At 37.5% G+C, this 20,365-nt stretch overlaps 1 protein-coding gene across 4 annotated transcripts; it reads right to left on the reverse strand.

The window, feature by feature from the left end:
• Positions 1-6,113: 6,113 nt before the first annotated feature.
• Positions 6,114-20,365, reverse strand: LOC132342040 (programmed cell death 1 ligand 2-like). Of its 4 annotated transcripts, none has more exons than XM_059874223.1 (7): positions 20,243-20,365; positions 13,939-14,007; positions 12,253-12,615; positions 10,949-11,230; positions 9,441-9,581; positions 8,623-8,664; positions 6,114-6,565 (listed from the first exon to the last, which is right to left on the reverse strand). In XM_059874223.1, the coding sequence occupies exons 2-7, from the start codon at positions 13,991-13,993 to the stop codon at positions 6,483-6,485; spliced, it is 966 nt and encodes a 321-aa protein (XP_059730206.1). In that variant the 5' UTR covers positions 13,994-14,007; positions 20,243-20,365; the 3' UTR covers positions 6,114-6,482. The 4 variants fall into 4 exon arrangements, with proteins under 4 accessions (XP_059730206.1, XP_059730207.1, XP_059730205.1 ...); XM_059874224.1 differs by lacking the exon at positions 20,243-20,365 and adding an exon at positions 15,977-16,408 and having other exon boundaries at positions 10,949-11,155; XM_059874222.1 differs by lacking the exon at positions 20,243-20,365 and adding an exon at positions 15,977-16,403.

The raw sequence follows: 20,365 nt of genomic DNA on the forward strand, positions 1-20,365 counted from the left end.
AAATAGATCAGATGAGAAGTAGCAAGATTCAGTACAAAAAAGTAGTCCCTTTCTCACGTCTTCTTAGGAGAACTCACACCAAAGATAGAAAATGAGACCAAAATAGATTACCTTGTTCCTTCTGAAAGCAGTCATCTGCATCCTCAATGTAATTGCTCTCTCTTTTTCAGAAACATAGTCAGCTATTTTCCTGCTACTTTTACCTGCAACTGTTTCCCAAATTTCAAATATAGTATTGTGATGCTAGGGTGTATGGCCTGCTCTTGGGCAGACACTTCATGAGAGCAGGCTGGGCTTTTATAGGGTAAAGTGACTATCAGTCAAATGTCTGTAGGCCAGCTATGTTAAGTCAGCAGTTTTAGATAAGTTACCAGTAATATCACTGATTCCTTTATTAGGAGCTTTGTATCACCATAGCCAGTTTGCCAGGAAACATTGTTTTTCCCCAGAATGTTTTAAGTTCAGAATTGATGAGTCAGGCTAGTTTCAGCATTCTGCAATACCAAAAGCTGTGTGCACCCTCTCCTCCAACCATCACTGGTGAGTTTTTCAAATAGGGTATTGTTCAAGCTGGGTATTGTCCATTCTAGGCAGAGCATTCTGCTCCAGTACCTGAGGCACATCAATTAACAAATGAAGCTCAAAACATGCAGATCAACAAAAGATGCATGACTTATATCAAAACCCAGTGCACAGCAGATGCATAGATGATGACCTTTGACTGGAGAATATCCTTGGCCTTTTCTGCATGGTACTGGGATCCTGACTGTCTAGTTGATATTTTTGTAAAAAAAAATCACTTCTACCATTCTTCACAGCTTTCCATATTTGAGTCAAGAAACTTTTAGCTTCTGCCCATGAACAATTCTCCTGTCAGGCCAAATTCACAACTAAATCTCAATGTTTTAGACAATAACCAGTCACCGTGAAGCACTAGGAGTGTTACATTATCCCAGTGCACAGTTTGGCTTCCAGAATAATAGTGTCTGCGGTATTAGAGACCAGATAGTCGTCAGTGACTAATTGAGCAGCATTGGCTTATGCCCTGAACTGGCTTCCAAGTGTGTCTTGTTCAAGTCTGCCTCAGCTGAAGCAAGAAAGTGCTTCCTGCCTTGGACTTTTTTCACCCTTCTCTCTGCAGGCTCGGGCACAATTGTATAACTCAGCATTTTGCTGGGAGTACCTAACCCAAGCAACTTCCTCCAGTCAAGGTTCTAGGGGGACAGGGGCTCTAACCTGTCCTCTTGCAGCAGTTGTCATAAGCATTTTTAGTTTTGGAAAACTGAACAACTTTGTAGAAAAGAAGTTTGAGACTTTTTATAAAGGACACAAACAGTTCTTCATACACTCTAATATAGTGGCAGTTAAAACAATGGAGTGAGTAGTCTCTTCTGAAGTTAAACCTATGTTAAGAGAAGAACAGACGGGACAGTAGAAATCGTTCCAAGTCACAACATATACTAATTTTCATCCATCTCTGTGAAATTTCATTTAAATAAGCTTCACAGATGGGAATTCATTAGATTCTTCATCTCTAGGGTTTGGTGAATTAGATTCTCTGCCTGGTTTTGAGCATTTAACTAGACTAGAAGCAGGCTCTAACCTCTGACAGCTTCCCCAGTATCTCAGCAAGGTCTACTCTCTTGCATTTTATTTCACAACTCTTTAGGAGCATTATGTACATGCATGGCAAACATAGAGAAAATCAAAGACTTTGCATGGAGGTCTAAAATGTTGCTGCTGCTCAATACATTTTTCAGAAAACTGTCTTGCTTTCTCAGTTTTATTACCACTCTGAGGGAGATCTGTGCACTAGGACTGCAATATTTTGGGGGTGTACAGAAACATGCTCAGCAGTTATAACTTCTTATATGAACTGGGAAGTTCCTTGAACTCACAGTGCTTCATCTGACTTTATTATTTTCACAAACATTCTGTGTCCCTCTTGAAAAAAAAACAAATTGTTGACCTTCTCCTGTTCCCTATTCTCACCAACAGCTTCTCGTTTCTTTGTGATTTTCTCAAGTTTATACTTCTATTCACTGATACCTAGCCTCTGTTTCACCAGGTTTGCATAGTTAAGACTGACAATTATCTATTTTACTTCTGTAAGGAATATGTTCATCATATCACCTGAAAAAAAGTTGATTTTCTACACAAATACTGTTGTCCAGTAGCACAGAAATCGTCTTGCTAGCAATGTTGTGATTAGAACCCCAAATTTCTGACTACATAGATTCTTCCCCTCACAGTGAAAGCACCACCTTCTCCAGCTGAGACTCAGGTAATCATCTCACCCTACTGCCTGAAAAACACCTGTAAGGAATGAGCTTAACCCCACTGTGCAAATTTCTACCGCATCATTCTTTATGCAAAGTGGTTTCTAACACAGATTTTGCATGAAAGATGTTTCACTTCTCATTTGGAAAAGCCCATTAAGGAAATGTGCTTGTGAGTAAACAAACATTAGCTGCTGAAAATTGCATTGAAAATAAAACCAGAAGTGAACTCAGTATTTCATTAAAGTCAGCTTTTAACAATATTTGCACAGTGCACTTACCTGTTTCAGCTACTTTTTACCATATGGCTGCATATTGAGTTTGAGTGAAATATTAACAAGCACTGGCTATAAAAAAGTATTACACAGCATGCTTGACATATGGTGAGGAAAACCAGGATATCTTGTTGAACCAGATCGTAGTCATTGATCTAAGGCTATACTTTAAGGCCACATGTTCATCAGAGTTAAAGAAAAAACCGGATTAAAAAAAAAGGATATGGAAGTTAATTTGAGCAACAAGTTTACAGCCAAAGGTATTTTGGTTTAGAAGGGACTTCTAAGATTGCTTAGTTGATCCCCATCCCCACAGAAAGAAATGACAAGTTAGACTTATTACTATAACAGTGACCCTTTATTGTATAGAGGTAGTTTGTAAAACCTTTCTCTGTAACTATTTTGTGGAGTAGGTAGGTATCGGTTTTGGTGATAAACTCCATGGTTCTGTCAGATTAAAGGAATTCTGTAAGAAAAGATGACTGCAGTATTTCTTAAGAAAGAATAGGGCTTTCTTGATGTCCAAAATTCTAAAAAGCATTTCCAATTGCTCCCATGGTCAGAATCAGCTGCTGGTTTTCTAGTATGCAGACTTTAGTCTTGTAAGGCATTTCAATTGGCTATTAGGAATATCTCTTCTGCTTCAATCTTCTCCCAGAGATGTTAACCTTCTTGATATTAGCAGTTGCTTTCAGACATGTCTATGGTAAAGGGAATCAAGAAAATAGTATGGGTTTAGGCTGCTGACAATATGAAAATGAACTTGGTACAAATAGTTAATCTTATTCTGCTCTATGCTCTTAATCACAGACCAAGCTGCAGCTCACAGCTACTGAAAATGTTGTGGTTGCAGAAAAGCTGAAATGAACCTACTATAAGCCCTTAAAATCTCTGGTAGATAGCAGAGGTGAGGAATGAACAGAAAGACTAATAACTCAATTTGCCAGTTGCTCCTGTGCTAAAATGGCAAGTACCTCACTTATACATAATAAAGCAGGTCATTGGATTGGAAAAGATTTTCCTTAGGCCATACCAGAAAAATTCAACACTGAAAACAAACTCTCTACTTGCTTTAGAAAAATGGTCATCTTAAACTTCAGTGAACTATGTTTCAGGTGACTATAAACCCCTGAGTAGATTCTTTGCATATGTTTTCACAAACATTCCACCAACTTCAGATGAATCCCTACTTTTTTCCAGTACCCTAAGATGCTATTGCTTATGACATGCACCTAGTTGAGACAAATGTATGAAGATGAATAGAGGCAGTACATATCAGAAAGGGTAACAGTATCTTCTTATGCAAGGTATCCTCTCTGCCATTCAAAAATGCCAGATGACAGTACTAGTAAGTCAAATTTTAAAAATACTTGATAGTTTTATGGTCTAACAACATCATGACTCGCTGTCAGGTTCAAAACTATAAAAAAACCCAACAAAAATACAACAACACCACCAAACAAACAAAAACCCCCAACAACCCATTTTTTTTTTAAACCCAACAAACAAACAAAACAACAACAAAAACACAGAACACCCCAGACAAACAGAACACAAACCCTTCAAACATTTTGCAGGCGGTTTGTATGTGAGAACTCACTTCAGCTGTTTGGAGATAACAGCATGTAAAACAGTAAGTGAAGCAGAAAGAGCAGAGACTCATCATGTCACACATGTATCATATGCTCAGTGGTTTATGGTAAAAGACAAGTCTTGCATTAATTCATAGACATATATAAACTGGCCAAGCTGCTGACAAGCTAACTTTCACATACTCAGATGTGACAGTCAGCTTCATAAGCATCCAGTGAGAGCTGGTGAAAATAGAAACTCATGAGCCAAAATACTTTTCTAGGTATTCTTATAGTTATTGCAGTAAACAGTGCTGTTGTTCCATTCATACTGAAATAGAGTGGATGGGGCATAGGACTGTTGTAGAAAACTGAGCTGCCTCTGCCTAGGGATGCCAGGTGAAACCTTTCAGTGTACAATCCAGTAAGAGGGAAAGCAGGGTAGTGTTTGCCATGCCTGTAAAATGGGCAGGAAATGCTACCCACACTTGTTCTTTGTTGCTCACACCAAGGCAGCATTTATTTACAATATAAAATACTGACAAGATGACTTCCATTTCAGTAAGGAACAATGATGATCACCATAACCTAATTGCAAAAACTGCAGTGTACTATTTGTGTTCATCCGCATAAATTCATTTTTATTACTTCCGTTTCATTTTCATGAGGAAAAAATAAATAGAAAATTGCAAGATTAACTCTTTCCAGGAACACTGTGGGTTAGATTTCACCATGGCTGACAGAAGAGCAACAGCTCATAGTTCCCAGCAGGGTACAAATCTGGAACAGAGAGAAATTGCTTGACCATATGTACTGACCCTTAAGTATTGCTAAATGGTGCAAGCCAGGGCACTTCCCAAGCTACTATTCCATATTAAGCTAACCAATGCTTTAAGAAGCTGCCTCTGATTCTCTGACATGTGCCTGATTTGCCATGTCAGCAAGGACATAGGATATCGCAAGCCTGGTGTGGATTTGTCCCAGCTGAATCCAGTGGCTACAAATGGGTAATTAAAGGTGCAGTACATAGCTATTAAATTACAGATGATGTCAGAGAGAGATTAGTTTTTCTCCTCCACAAGTAAAATCAATGGCAGTCCTGGTTTTTAAAATCAGTCCTGGTGAAACGAGAGGGTGAATGATGATGTTCTGGTCTCATAGCAGCACTGTAGGTCCACTTTTTGCTGGAATAAATAGCTGGAAAGTGACACTGGAGAAGCAGTTCCCATCCAAATTCATAGCTATGCAAAAACTTCAATCAGTGGAACTCAGAATTCTAAGAGCAAGATCATAGCAGAAGTAGCTTCCACGTGAACGCCTTTCTTCAAACTTGTTACATCTATTTTAGTAGAAAACACAGCTTACCAAAGCCACTGGTCTTTCAAAACTATGACAGATCTTACCCAATGCCCTTGGTTCACTATCTCATGACTTACTAAGAGACAAATTGGATGCATTTTGGATGTTTTTCCAAATCTGGCGTTCCAGTACTAGGAAGCAAAGCAGCCTGGCATGGAAATGACTCACTTCTTCGTCTGAACAAAGGCAAAATTACTGTTTAAAAATAACCAATGCAGAAATCTGTCTGAGCTTCATTTTCACTTTTGCTTCCAGATTCCTCCTAAAGAAAATTCTGTTGAATAATCAGTTCAAATTTGAAACTTTTTATGTAGCATAGTATCACAGTTCATGGTTTTTTTACCTGACTTACTTGTGAGGTTTTATATAGACATTAAAATTCTCTTATGCAACATAATGTTGATTTATTGCTAGTATTGGGTGGGGGGTTTTTTTGTCTTTTCTTTGATTTAGTTTCAACCTCTTATTGCTCTTGCTATATGAAATGTCTTCTAGATGTTGCAATGATACAAGTTATACAAGTGGGTACAATGATGCAAGTGGGTACTTATGGTAATACCCAGTTTAATGTGTTAGAAAATTTCGAAATGGGATATGGGCGTGTAATGATATTTCCACCAGAAAGATAATTGACATAAGATAGCTTTTATTCAAATTTCACAAGATTTTTGACTCCAAGCACCATCCCTGAGACTGGAACAGTTGATAAAGGCATTCTTAAACAAAAATCCCTTGAGCAACAGTAAGTCCAAAAGTAAAGTGTATCAAAGGCACTCAGCTGACCTCTCCACAGTGGTAAACCACATTTTGTGACAGCATAGCTCTCAGTAACTTCAAGAAGATATGGTATCTGAGGAGGCATAGCTTTCCATCGCTGCAATGTAATTACATCCCCATGAGTTCACTCTTTATCTTAAGGCTAAAGTGCTGTAATTTTCTTTTGAAGTCCTCAAAAACTGATGGAAAAAGTGCAAATTCTGGCATGTAGATGAAGAATTTCACAGACCCACATCCCCACTGTCTCTTGAAGCTGTGGCAGTTGACAAGTATAAAGCCTCAGTCTGAGAGTTAAAATCATCACCTCAAAGAAAGAAAACACAATAGTATTAGTTTAAAAGTCTGCAGAGATTTAAGAAAATAAAAAGCCTGATTTTAACAACTGAGGGATAAAGAGTGAAAGCTCAGTCTCCTGGATCATGCTGAAGTCACAATGGGTCCTTAAAGCTGTTATAATTTACAAGAACATCTGCTGTGATCTTTTCCGAGGAAAGAATTATCTCTTTTATCTGTAGTCCAGATTCTGAATTTTCTATTACAACAAAGCTATCACTCACTTCCAGCCATATAAATGAAATAACAAAACTGAAATCAGTTTAGAGAGGACCCATGGTAATGATTGTCAGTAAATATGTGCATGTGATTAAAAGTATTCAGAACTGGGACTTCAGTAATGAGTTTAAATGTCCTACATATTCCGTTCTGATACAACTTGAGGTGTAAGTTAAAACTGGTAACCTTAAAGTCCTTGTTACTGTAACCAGGACTGTATGGGTCATTTCCAAGGCACTGTGGTAAAGTATCTGTGGCTTTATGCTTCAACTACCTACTCATCATGGAAAAAAGGTTCTTTCCAGGGTTTCTTAAAAACATCCAATGCTGAGAAATATAAATGTTTGTCATCTGACTTACTGCATGTTGCAAATAAGACAAAGTTTTTTTTGTCATTAAAATGAAGAAGTAAAACCGCAAAGAATGGCCTTGTGTCCTTTAATTTCTTCATTTCACTAAGTGCACAGAAGAGGCTACAAAGGGGTAAAATACAAAAGTAATACAAAAAGCCAGGAGAAGCCAAACTATGCTCAGACAATATGCACTGGAATGATGCCTGGACATGCACCAACGCTGTTCTCCAGAATGCTGCTTGCCTTGAGCTTGTGTTCATTAGTGCATGTCATGATGCCACTAAAGTTTCACACTGTCACATGAAAAATAAGAATGAGACTTTGACTGTAGCAATGTTTCTGGAAGGTGAAAGTGTCTTTCTGAAAGTGTTGTTTCAATTGTAATATCTACTGATGGCAGTGGATCAAACACTTACAGTTAAGATGCAAACATGACAACCTGAGGTGATTTGGAAATCAGTGAATTCATGCCCTCTTCATCCAATATCTAGCTTTCACCTACAAAATTTATTTTTTAAGCTGGTGACTTCTTCATGTGTTTTTTTAGCAGTGAGAAACATGGGTGGATTCTCAAAAAAATCTGATCCTTGGAAAAGCCCTGAGTTGTCTCTGTGTTCACTAGGTTAGCTGCATCACAGTATTACTCCATTTGTGCTCCTTGGCAGCCTTAGGGCTGACCTCAATACGCTCTGTGAGGGTCTGCTTGGACACCAAGGAATTATGGCTGAACCAAGTACCTCTGTACCAAACACTGGCCACAGCCTCTCACCTCACGATGCAATAGCCTGTCAAACTGTTATCTCTAGGCAACAAAACTGATTTATGTCAGTAGGTGCATTAAGACTTTTCTTGTCATATTGATTTATCATTTCCTATGGTCATATCTTTTGTTCTTCAGTTCAGCTTTAGTATGGAACAGTTAGATGCATCCTGACAGTTTTTTAGGGATTATCTTCCCTCTGAAACAGAAACATTTCTGGATGTCTAGGCAGGTCAGATTCTCATAAGACAAGAAGTAGCCTGTTCCAGATAAATGAGGTATCATTTTATTTGTTGTTAAAACCTGTAGCCTGATCTAAAAGTATGACAGACTATTGCCACAAAAATATTGATGCTATCCAAAGCAACCAGCTTTCTGTGAGTATTCTTCTCAGCCAAGTCAAGACTACTAGAACCCCAGCTGGTATACAGAGGTGTGTGCTGAGTTGTGTATGAAAGCTATTGGTACCTCAGTGAAAGGGAACCAATATTTATAAATTTTTACATTTCCCAAGAGAAAGTCAAAACTTTAGAAAATGCATTTTTAAAAAACTCAAGAATAAAACAATTTAAACTCTAAACTAACCTCTATTCTGGTGTAACATTATTTACGTTTCAATCTACATATTTTTTAAGATTTTAGATGTAAGAAAGAAAAATATGTAAATGTAAATTTTAAAAATTTCCAATGACTTACTGTTCTCATCCTTTGCATTAGGGTTCAGTTTTCTTTTCCTGTCTGTTAAAGTAAATATATACAAATTTAGTATAAACATTTCTAGATTTGAAAGAAACTATATTGTAACTATAACTATTCAACAAATCTTTAGATTAAACTGAGCTGTAAGCACAGTTATTATTAAGTCAGATCAAATAAATAAACTTCTCTATGTTTCTTTTCTTTTACAAAACTCGAATCAAAACCTTTACAAAACTTGAATCAAATTCTGAAGACATAATGTTAAGACTCTCCTTTCATGACCATAAATACATATAGTCTGGTTTACTGGAGTCTGTTCATGTGCAAGAAAATACTAGAATAATAGTCTGTTTGCTTTATTAGTTTTGTACTACTGCACAAGCAAACAAGGAAGGAAATACTGTAATAGTCCTGTATCACACCATTTTAGTTGTAGAGCCATATTGGAGTTGAAAAATAAAAATTCTGTGTAATATACTGTAGCCACAATGTCTTTGTAGCTATGAAGAAAATACAGTTCAAACTATGCTTTTACAGTCCTCCTTACGCAAGGCAAAGTTTGTTTGTACTCTGTACAGAACACTAACTGGTCAGCTTTAAAAACTTTCCATACACCTTGTCTCACATAAGTAACACAGTGAGGAAAATAAAACCCAATTCAAATTATCCAAGATCTCATTTTCTACCCTCTTGTCATCTAGAAATAAAATGTGACCAAAGTCATACAAGTGTGCCTTATTAAAATTTCCTCAATGTTGTTCAGAGGAAAAAGTAAAGAAATAGTAAAAAGTTTCACTATTTGAAGTAAAGTGTACCTTTTTTGGGTTGCTTATTCTTGAATGATTTTTTCTTCTGAAATATTATTAGTGCAGAGAGAAGGACAGCTACAGTCACACATGTGAGGATGATTAAAGAGATCAGGAATTTTTGTCCACTATACTGTGTACTCATTAAAGCTGTTAAAAACATTAAAAGGAGAGTAAATTTATAACTTACAAAACAGGCATTGTTTATCAAGTTATCAGTTCTGTTTCTCCAAAGACTTGCTCTGACTGAACAAAGGATTTTTAAAATTTATCAACATCGTGATTTACTCATTTTATGAATAATTTGTTCTTAAATATTACTGTGAAAAGCCTTAAAAACAGCCAGTCAAATCTTTCATTTGTATGGTATATGAGTCTGTCATCCTGTTGGCATCTGCTTTGAAATATTTATATCTACTGATGAGACCTCCTCTCAGTCTTCTCCAAACTAAACAGTATCTCCTCATAAGAGAGATACTTCAGACCCCTCATCATCCTTGTGGCCGTTGCTGAACCCTCTCCAGTATCTCCTTTTCTCTCATGTCCTGAGGAGCCCAGAACTGGGCACAGCACTGGGCACAGCACTCCAGGTGTGACCTTTACTGCTGAGTAAAGGGGTAGGATCATCTGCCTCAACCTGTTGGCAATGTTCTTCCTAATGTGCCCCAGGATATCATTAGCTTTCTTGGCTGGCTCATGGAGAGCTTTTTGTCTGCCAGGACTCCTAGGTCCTTCTCTGCAGAACCGCTGCACAGAGGTCAGCCCCAGCCTGTGCTGGCACGTGAGGCAATTCCTCCCCAGGTGCGGGACCTTAGACTCCGTTGAGCCTCACTAGATTTCATTTTGCCCAGCCCTCCAGCTAATCAAGGTCCATGAAATGGCAGCAGGGCCTTCAGGTGGATCAGCCACTGCACCCAGTTTAGTGTTACTAGCAAAGCTGTGGAGGATGCCTTTGATTCCTTTGTCTGGGTTGCTATAAATTGAACAAGACTGGACCCAGTATTGATCCTTAGGGAATGCCACTGACAGCAGGCTTCCATCTGGATACTATTCCTCTGATCACAACCTTCTGGACTCTGTAATTTACCAGTTCTTGATCCTGTTCATCTAACCCACATTTCCTGAGCTTACCCATGAGGATATTATGGGCAACAGTGTCAAAAGCCTTGCTGAAATCAAGGTAGACAACTAGATAGAACAATTAAGTAGGAGACTATCAGGAAAAATGCCCATGCAGCTGAAGAAATTCCCTCTGTATTGGCAGGAAAAGCCAATACATAAGGAAATGTATTGGCTTTATAAGGAACACTACTCTAGAATTAAAACATATAGAAAAATACAGAGTGGTTTGTTGGAGTGGAAGCTAGCTGAGACTTCAAAGACATAAATAATACTGACTTGTTCAGTTTACCAAGAATCAATATTACACTGTTTTCCAGAACTGAACTCCAGTGATGGAGCATAGCACATGAGGTATGTATGAACCCTGTCATGTACAAGTTCAAGATCATACGAACCTAAAGTAGAAAAGTGAGCTGAAGTTACTCCATTCAGTTCTTTATTCCAGAAGACACACGTGTAGTTCTCACTCATATTTGGTTTGAATGCCAGGATGCTGGTGACATTGTAGAGGCCATCTGCAGTCAGTGTATAGGTGGTATTTGCAGATCCACTGAGATTGAAGTTCTCATTTTGCCAGAAAACCTCTGCCAGAGGAAAGCCTTCTGACTGGCACATAAAAACAAACTTGTCTTCACCTGGTATTCTCATTACTTGAGTATTTATTCTCTTGTAAGGTGCTGCATGAGAAGTTGTTGAGTGAAATTTTTGTATGCAACAACAGTCATTTTCCCACTTCACTTTCCCTGCTTCCTTTTAATGCTATGTATTGTCTCTGGCTATATCTGTGGAACACTTATTCAAAATGGTAAAGGATGCTTTGTAGAACAATGCAAAATGGATTATTCAATCCTTACCATGCCTACAGCAAAAGAATACACTTCAGTACTTTATGCAGGGCAGCAGTTGACACTAAATTTATGATTTATTAAGACAGAGGAGACATGTGGAATCTTATGGGACTCTTATTTTCACTTTTAGAATATGCCACTTCAAGAAAGCATGATTTCATGTTTGTTTACCATAGCTTATAAGCAGTGTAATATTTTCATCATATTAGAACAAAATTGACTTTTAATAGGAACTAATGTGGGTCTTAAGAATGTCTGTGTCCATTTTTGCATTTGATAAATATTGTTATTTAAATATCTGGGTGGGAAATGAAATGCTGCCTTACATCACACAGAAATGCAATTAGTGGGAAACACCAAAAATCTTTCAAAGATCTGGTCTGTCACACTTTCCATTAGCATATACTCTATTTACTAATGCCCATTCGGCTTCAATGGACACAGAAAATCACATGTCCTTGCTCTGGGAAGTGCAGCCACTTGGGGAATCCCCAGCCACTTGGGTCATTGCAGCAGAATTCATAAGTGTTTCAAAGCATCTCTGAGAAACTTTTTGGAATGACCAGAGGGTGTCCCAACAAGAGGATCAAAGGAGAAGAGGGAGAAGAAGGCTGTAGAAAGAAAGATGGAAGGAGAGCAGATGCTGTCCCTCCACAGCACCAGGTGCTCCTGGAGGAGCTCAGCTGTTGAAAGGCTAGCCACCACTAAGAGAATTACTTTGGGGTCTGAGCACAGTCTTGGTGAGACGACTAGCAACAAATTCTTTCAGATTAACCAATTTCTACTAGCCTGCAGGAATTTAGTAGAGACATCTCAATGAGTATATAATTACACTTAATTTAACCACTCACCTCTTACTTCCAAAGCAATGTACTTGTAGTCCACGCCCTGGTAGTCAATGAGACAAAGGTATGATCCTGCATCTGTGATCTTAACATTGGTGATCTGGATGATGGCTCTTCCCAACTTCAGTTCACTGTGCAGAAGTGATGCTCTTCCTTTGTAATCAGGGTGTTGAGATGGATGGAGTGCCTTCCCATTGCGGAATATGTACACCTCTTTTGACTTCAACAAGCCCTGCCTTTTCTGCTCCCAAACAACAGTCAGGAGTCCTAGATCCACTGAGCCATTCACAGGGAATCTGCATTCCATGGTCACGTTGCTCCCATATTCTGCAGTGTAGAGCTGTTGAGGAACTTCTACTGTAAATAAAGCTATGTGAGGAAAAGAGAACAGTTTCGTTTGTTTCATCAAAATATGTTCTGATTTTCTTTAAAGTTGGGCAAAACTGTGTCAGACAGTCAGAGGTATATGGTTACTGATTTGACTAAAAGTTGTAAGCACTTTTTTCATATTCACACTAATATTTTCACCATATAGTAATTATAGCAAATCATCTATATTCTGTATTGATTACAGAATCTGAAAGACGAGGGCAGAATTACCAAGTTTTTGGTGGTAGGTTTTGTTTTATTGGGTTTTTTTGCATTTAATGAGTAACTTAAGGCTAGGCCAGTGGTTACACAGGGACCATTTTTATTAATCCATTATATGGTCTCTTACATGTCCTAAGACTGTAGTAAAAGCAACAATTAATTGTGGAAATTGTAAATCTAATGTCACTATCCTTTACAAAAAGAAATACCAGTGTAGTTCCTGTTAAACAGAGTTGCACTGGATGAATGTGTATAGCTCAAATTGCTATGTAACAATTACAGTCTCCACAAACCTGGAACCATGTGAGTATCATTTGATCTCACGCATTTTCTCAGATACATGCAACAGTATTACAGAAAATATATCAAAATAGTCTTAGTCATTCACCCAATCTGAAATTAATATTGTTATGAATAGGTTACCATTTTAAAGTGTGCTTGAAATGGCAGAGTTATTTCTAATACATCATTCAATATACTTTGTTACTACTTCCCATATTGGATGTGCTATGTATTGGTAGACAATTCAGGAGCACTTGGAAGTATTGGTAGTGACATTGCAAAGAGAAGTCCGTGCAACTGTTTATGCATTCTTTTTATTTTATGTGTCTCTGAAATACTTACAGGGAAACCTTAGCATTGCTAGGTTCTTCTTAGCAGTGTTTGTTTATTCACTGTAATACAACTGTAGCAAGGGAGAAAAGTATGTGAAAATTGCCAAGCTCCTTCTGGGTTTTTGCCAAGCTGCTTCTGCTACAGACATGGACGGGGGAACACAAGTGATTATACTTCATGCCATCTCACACTGAGATTGTTACACCTCCCAGTAGGCATTGGTTTCTTTGGTCACTCTCCTTCTCACAGCCATGCCACTGATGCTGGACATAGCTGCCAATACACAATATGTTACAGAAGCCTGACTCTGGAAAGTGACGGACTCCTGTCCTGTGCTCAGTTTGTACCAGTGCCTTCTATAAGATAGACAGCAGAGGCTCCAGACATTACTGACCATTCATGCAAGTATTGGGGGAGGTGCTGAAGCCACATACTAAAAGCTGCATTAGTTCTGTTAGTGGAACTGAAAGGCAGGTTCTCTCTTACCTGAAATCATGGAGAGCTGTGTTTCCAGCAACAGTATTGTAAGGATTTGGAACATTTTCTCAGGTAGATCTGAAATAAAAGTAGAATTGCATTAGAACTTGCAACAACTACCCTATGCTGAGGCAGATCAGAGCCATGCTAGTCTTTAAATTCATCACTGCTCATAAAAAGCAAAAACAGAAACAAACACTGGCTACCAGCAGAAACAAGGAAATCTGTATTAGAGCAACTCATGCACACACAAAGAATATGAACCAATGGCAATGAAACAGTGGCAATAAAGAGAAATGAAACATTTCCACAACTTCAGTCATGACATTTTCAGGATCTGTAGCTTGCAGGTAGTTTCAAATAATCTTACAGGGAAATGCTTTTATATTTTTTACTATCCACAGATAATAATCAATTGCAATTGACTTCTCACATGTAGGAGAGATTCATGAACATACACGAACAGATTTTATAACTGTCTGCACTAACACATGATCTAGTTTACAAGATTTCTAACCCTGCTTTTGTTTCAGCTTTGCTTTGCGTGGGGTATTTTGCAGTTTCCTATTGCCTTAAACCTAAAGGCCAGGAAATACCAGGAACACATTGTGAGGCAGTGGAAATCTCAGGATGGTTAAATTGAAGTGTGCTTCAGAAAGGATTAGAATGAAGACATACTGCTGCTACTTTTTCACTTTACTTATAGCAATGTCTGACTTGTACAAACTGCCTTGTATTACTGATAGTAAACCATCAGCCCTGGAACAATGCAAAAGGAGAAAGTACAGTTTTAGAGTGAATGTATTTGTCTTCCAGTAGCAAGCAAACTATCACATATTTTTTCATACTATTGTATACAGATCAACATAACTAAAAAGAGAAAAAAACCCAAACAACAAAGAAGCACTAGGGGCAAAATTTATAACAAAACTAATGAGATAATAGAAAAGATAGAAAAATTACTTTGAATAAAGCTTGTTAACATGCAATATAATCTGAAAAGAAATAGTGAATAAGATCCAGAAATAAGCTACAAGGAAGTAAAGAAGAGAAGGAGCAATTTTAGACTTCCCCAGAGCTAGACTTGCTGGAGGAGTGGTTGAATTCTACTTCCCTATTCTTTTGTGGGCTCAGCTTGAAACATTCTGGTTCCAATTTTCTCAGGTGCTGCATTTCTCTCATTGCTTCTACCCTTGAGCTTTCAGTGTCTTGGAAAGTGAGGCTCAAATCTTAGCAAATTAGCAGGCAAAATTATGGGACTTCTTTTTGATGTGATGTTTTTGTGTGTAATAAAGGTTTATATGCAGACTACTGTAAGCAGACATTACATGTAAATGAAAGCTAGTTACCTTTATCAGAGGATAGAGTCCATCACTATTTAATGTGTGATTAATCAAAATTACTATGACTGCGTGAGAAAGGAGCTAATAAACACCATCAATATCTCTATTTTCCAGATGCAGAAGTAAAGACTGCTACTATTTACCATCCTCAGTCTCCTACTCTGCTCATGGACATAAAGGAAAGAACAGAATGAAGAATGAAACAGTATTTCACATCAATATTTAGATCCCTAGATTAACCTTATGTGAGACATTTTAGGTATTCTGCTCTCTTTTTATAGTTTAGAGTACACTGAGAATGCAGAACATGTTTATTTTTAATGTAGGAGATAGGATTTTTAAAAATACACATATTACTGATAGTAAAAATAAGAAGATACACAGTCTGCCCCGGCAGATAATCATAATTATTACATATCAAGTAAATCTTGTCTGACTAGAGAGATTAGTTTTAGAAAAGTATTACATATAATATAAATACACAAAAGAAACCAAATATTAGAACATTTTAACTTGGGATACTGAAGGCAGTCATAGAATGCTTGTGGGAAGCAGGAAGGATCTGTATTAGAAAGATCAAAGATCTATTAGCACAGATATGTATTAGAAAGAGCAAGGATTTGTCAGCAAGGATCTGTATTAGAAGGCATCCTTCTTTATTTCCATAATCTCACAAGCAGAAATCAAGTTGTTGTGCAATTTACCCATTCAACTTCATCATGTGGCTCTGACACACTTCCATAGAAAAGCCGGCATCAGCATCCAGAGGGTGATTTCTTCTGAGCTTGCACTACTAACCATTCATGGTGTTACAGAATAGACCTCATGTTCTCCCTATTTTTCATAAAACATACGTCTTGCCCTGCTCTTCAACAGTCCTTGTACACAACCATCCTAACTTATACTAAGCTTATGCAAAAGTCTTTTGTTTTTCTGTTAAGAAAAAGGCCACTTCTAAAATGTATTCATCATATGCCTGTTACAAATTCACAGGGATTAAAGAAGGAACACTGTGCCACAAAAATTAGTACTTAATGGTTCTTGCAGCCAAGTGAGGAATTGAAAATACACATCTGAGAACAGTAAGAAGTAGTATGACATTTCAAGAGCAATTCAGATGGAGTCAGTGAATTGATTTCCCAGACCAACCTGCAAAAGAAAAAGCAAGTTCTCACAGTGCTCTGTGATTCTGAGAATTAAGTCGAAAAACCTTGGATAATTGAGGTGGTAAAAAGCATCAAATCAAACATCTAAAGACCATAATGGCTTTTTATGATTGTAATGAAGATTTAAGGCCCAAGACAAAAACTTTGAACGGACCAATGAAAACAAAAGTATGACAATGATCAGGGAAAATGAGGAATATAATATTTTCTTTTTGTACAGCTTTTGTGCTTTACTGAAAATACAAAGTTGAAATCCATACTTTACTTCATGGGGCCACAAGCAATATATTCTGGTAAATTTTCTTAGTGATTGCTGACTGAAATCCAGATGGTAATGATAATAAATTGCTGAAGTTCCATCAAAGATTGAAATGATACTAAGTATTGTTTTTCTCCTCTTGATTCATTCAGTTGATCATGCCTGTAACTTTAGCCCTGGTCCCAGCTCACTTATCTAGAGGGTTTATGACACTTGTCTCAAAAAAAAAAAAAAAAAAAAAGGTAATTTTTGGCCTCACTTCATATAAAATCTTTAGTGGTTGTCCAAAATCACAAGACAGAAGTGAAAAAGTGCTTATCATGACTGGATATTATAAGGATGCTCTCAGGAACCGAAACAGGTGGCAAAATATGAACATCAATCTGCTACATGCTTTAACTGCTCTTGAGCAAAAGCTTGGGTAGCTCATTTAAGTAGCCATGCTTTGTACAGACCTCTTTGGTATGTGTTTATTGTTATTTACTGGATCCTATTGTCAGAAAACACATATGTGTTTTCACCACAGTGCATTAGCACTTGAGGTTGGCACCAGTCTGGTCACAAGAGTTAGGATTGATTTTGTGATAGTGACAACTCTCACAGTGTTCATAATGTTAAGTTTACAAGAAGTATTTTAAGCAAAGGAACATGAAGCTCACAGAATATTTTACAAACTACTCCTTTGTAATAATGATTGAAACACACATGTGAGTAATGTAAATTAAATCTTATTATTTTCATCCATGGAAGGTCATAATGCTTTTCTTAAGTAAAATAAGCATCTTAATGTAAGATCCTCTGGAGCTGCCTTTGATTATTACCCTTGCTGTGATTGCTCCTGCACATGGCAGGGGGGTTGGAGTAGACCACCTTCAAAGATTCCTTCCAACTCAATAATTCTATGATTCTGTAGTTCTATGATTATTCTCAACACAAGTTTAACAAAAGATCCCAAACAAGTCTTTTTGCTGTTCACTAAAAAAAAACAACTAAAGACACAGTCACTGATTCAGGGACCTTATAGTCAAATAAATAATGGAAAACCCTTTCCCAGAAACATTGTTTCAGCTATTAAAATATTTGTTTTCCAGCAAATGTATGATTTAGAACAGTAAACATATTTGGTGTCTACATAATGTAATTTAGCAGCATTAAGCAAGGAGACCCATAACTTCCACTAGAATAATCAGAACAGTTGAAAAAGCTAAACAAATTTTCAAGCACACTGGCTTTCCTCCAGTTTTAAAGCAGGAGTCAAATCAACACAGAAGTTCACAATAATATCTCAGATTTCACTCTGGAATATCAAAGTGTTAAAGGACTAAGGAAGGGATACTTGGTCCTTTTTAAGTTTAATGGCTATGGTAGACAGACCCTTCTTTGAATTGTATTTTTCTGCAGACCAAGGTATCCCGTTGGCAGCACTTCCGATGTGATCCTGCTTGGTTTCAGCAGGTACAACACAGGTGTGCTTACAGCATATAGAAGGAAGTGGGGACATTGAACTCCACAGCTGGGAGCTGGGAGGATGGATGAGTCACCAGCTCGCCAGCTGGCCTGCGTTCACCTCCACACAAACTGTCCCATACACTTTTGCAAACAGAGTTTTGCAAGTGGTCTTGCATCCTGAGACATCTTGAACTGGTAGACTTTGTTACAGATTTGAAATACCAATATTGCAGTTGATCTATTCACTCCCACATTCAATGTTTTTGCTCTGCTGCTGACAGACTCTGCAACATTACTGAGCTGAGATCAGTAATGTTTTCCTAATGACTATGCTTTTCCTAATCCCTCACCTTCTACTCTCTGTTTTATTGTACTGCAAAGCTAGAACCCATACTAAGCATAGGACAGTGCCTTCTGGAAATAATCCAAAATGACAAACTCATCTTAATCACAAGCCATCAAGCTGTATTAACAGGCATCTGACTTGGCTTCATTTGACTCTCCCTCCATGAAATGGAGTATTATGCTCACTGATTTAGAAAAGAGACTATCTTCTCATGCACCTATGTACACAGCAAAAGATTATATGGTCCCAGTCACAGTTTCTTTTGTCTTTCTGTTACTGAAACTCCCCTGCCTTCTGTACATTTTGCAATGGAAGTAAGTTTTTTCAACAGCTTTCTTCTAACACTCTCACATGTGCAAAAAGACAAAATTTTTGACATATTCTTGAAATGGCTAAACTGATTTTACTTTCTGTGAAGGATCCACTTTTAAAAAAAGAAACAAACAAAAAAATTATAGAAAAAAGTTTAAAAATCCTAGGTCTAAAAATAACAAGAGAACAAACAAAAAACAAGCATTAGATCCTCATACAAACTACAGCTGTTCCATATCTCACCATCAGAAAGAAGGTATTTTATTTTTTATTTCAGGAATTTAATAAAAACTCCTAACCATGCATATTAAAATTTGTTCAAAGGCCATTTCTCCAGCCTGTCTCAGTATATTTTGTGGACATAATCTCTTGTTCTCATTCTCTCAAACCCGCCTCATCCAAATACCATCTCACCTGCTGTTCTTCTTGCCTTTTGCACACTTGCTGCAGTCCCTGGTTGGCCACATCACCACAGAGGCAATATATTGTTGGGACAATTGGTTTATTCCTGATGTTTACATGTGACAGCCTATTTACATCATTTCAGTCTGCTCTCCATCTCTCTTCAGCCTTCAGATGAAGAGACATAATTTCTCACTTCCTCCTTTGCTCACACTATCTGTGAATTCTCAGTTTCTCTGCATTGTTTAACTGTCACCTATTGAATATTTTCCACTGTCAGTTTTTTGTTTTATGACAAATACAATCATTCTAATACGGCTGATTTTTTTTTTCTATAGATACTAGGATAGAATTGAAGTGAAATTTTATTACATTTAAAAACCAGTTGTGCATATCATAGAACCTTTCAGAGCCTTTCGGCTTTTAGCAGCATTACTGAATACAGGCTGACACTCTGGCATGATACACTGCAAATTTTCTTTTGTATCTCCAGCTTCTACAGAAAGAAAGACTTCTCAGAGAGGCACAAGAACTTCTCTTCATAGCCTATGCTGTTTCTGGGATGCAGAAGGTGAAAGTCTCCAGTCTTGCTGTACAATCAAAACAACCTGCAGGTAGTGTGTTAGTAACAACTAAAAGAAAGTAAACAGGAATATATAGATACAAATATATACAGAGATTTTTTTCCTCCATTCAAATCCTCCCTGAAATTCAGGATGAACTATTTACTAAGAGCTACATCCTCATGCATAAGCTGAAGATGCTCACCAGCACCACTCCTCTGCCTTTGCCTATGAAAGAAGATAGAATTGTAAGAGAGTTTCAACTTCTAAAAATATCAGGGTTAGAAATGTATATGGGCCTGTGGTTTAGGATCTGGAACTTATCCAGTCTTTCATTCAGAATCAGAGTCTGTATCCCAGTAATAATTTGAAAATAAACTTAAGTAAATCTTAAGAATCTAGGAAAAATCCTGCAATCCATCAGCCAGAAATACAGAAAACAGCAATTTGCATTTTATCAGTGTTATACTCACATCAGATCTTTACGCAGAACATTGCAATCTGATTCATGTAACAGCAAAGATTCCCAAAACTCTCCTATTTGCACAACAGCAGAGACTACCCAAGCCTTATGACAGTGTATAACATGCACCAAT

The sequence above is a fragment of the Haemorhous mexicanus genome, chromosome Z, assembly GCF_027477595.1.
Source record: "Haemorhous mexicanus isolate bHaeMex1 chromosome Z, bHaeMex1.pri, whole genome shotgun sequence".
Taxonomy (NCBI): Eukaryota; Metazoa; Chordata; class Aves; order Passeriformes; family Fringillidae; genus Haemorhous; species Haemorhous mexicanus.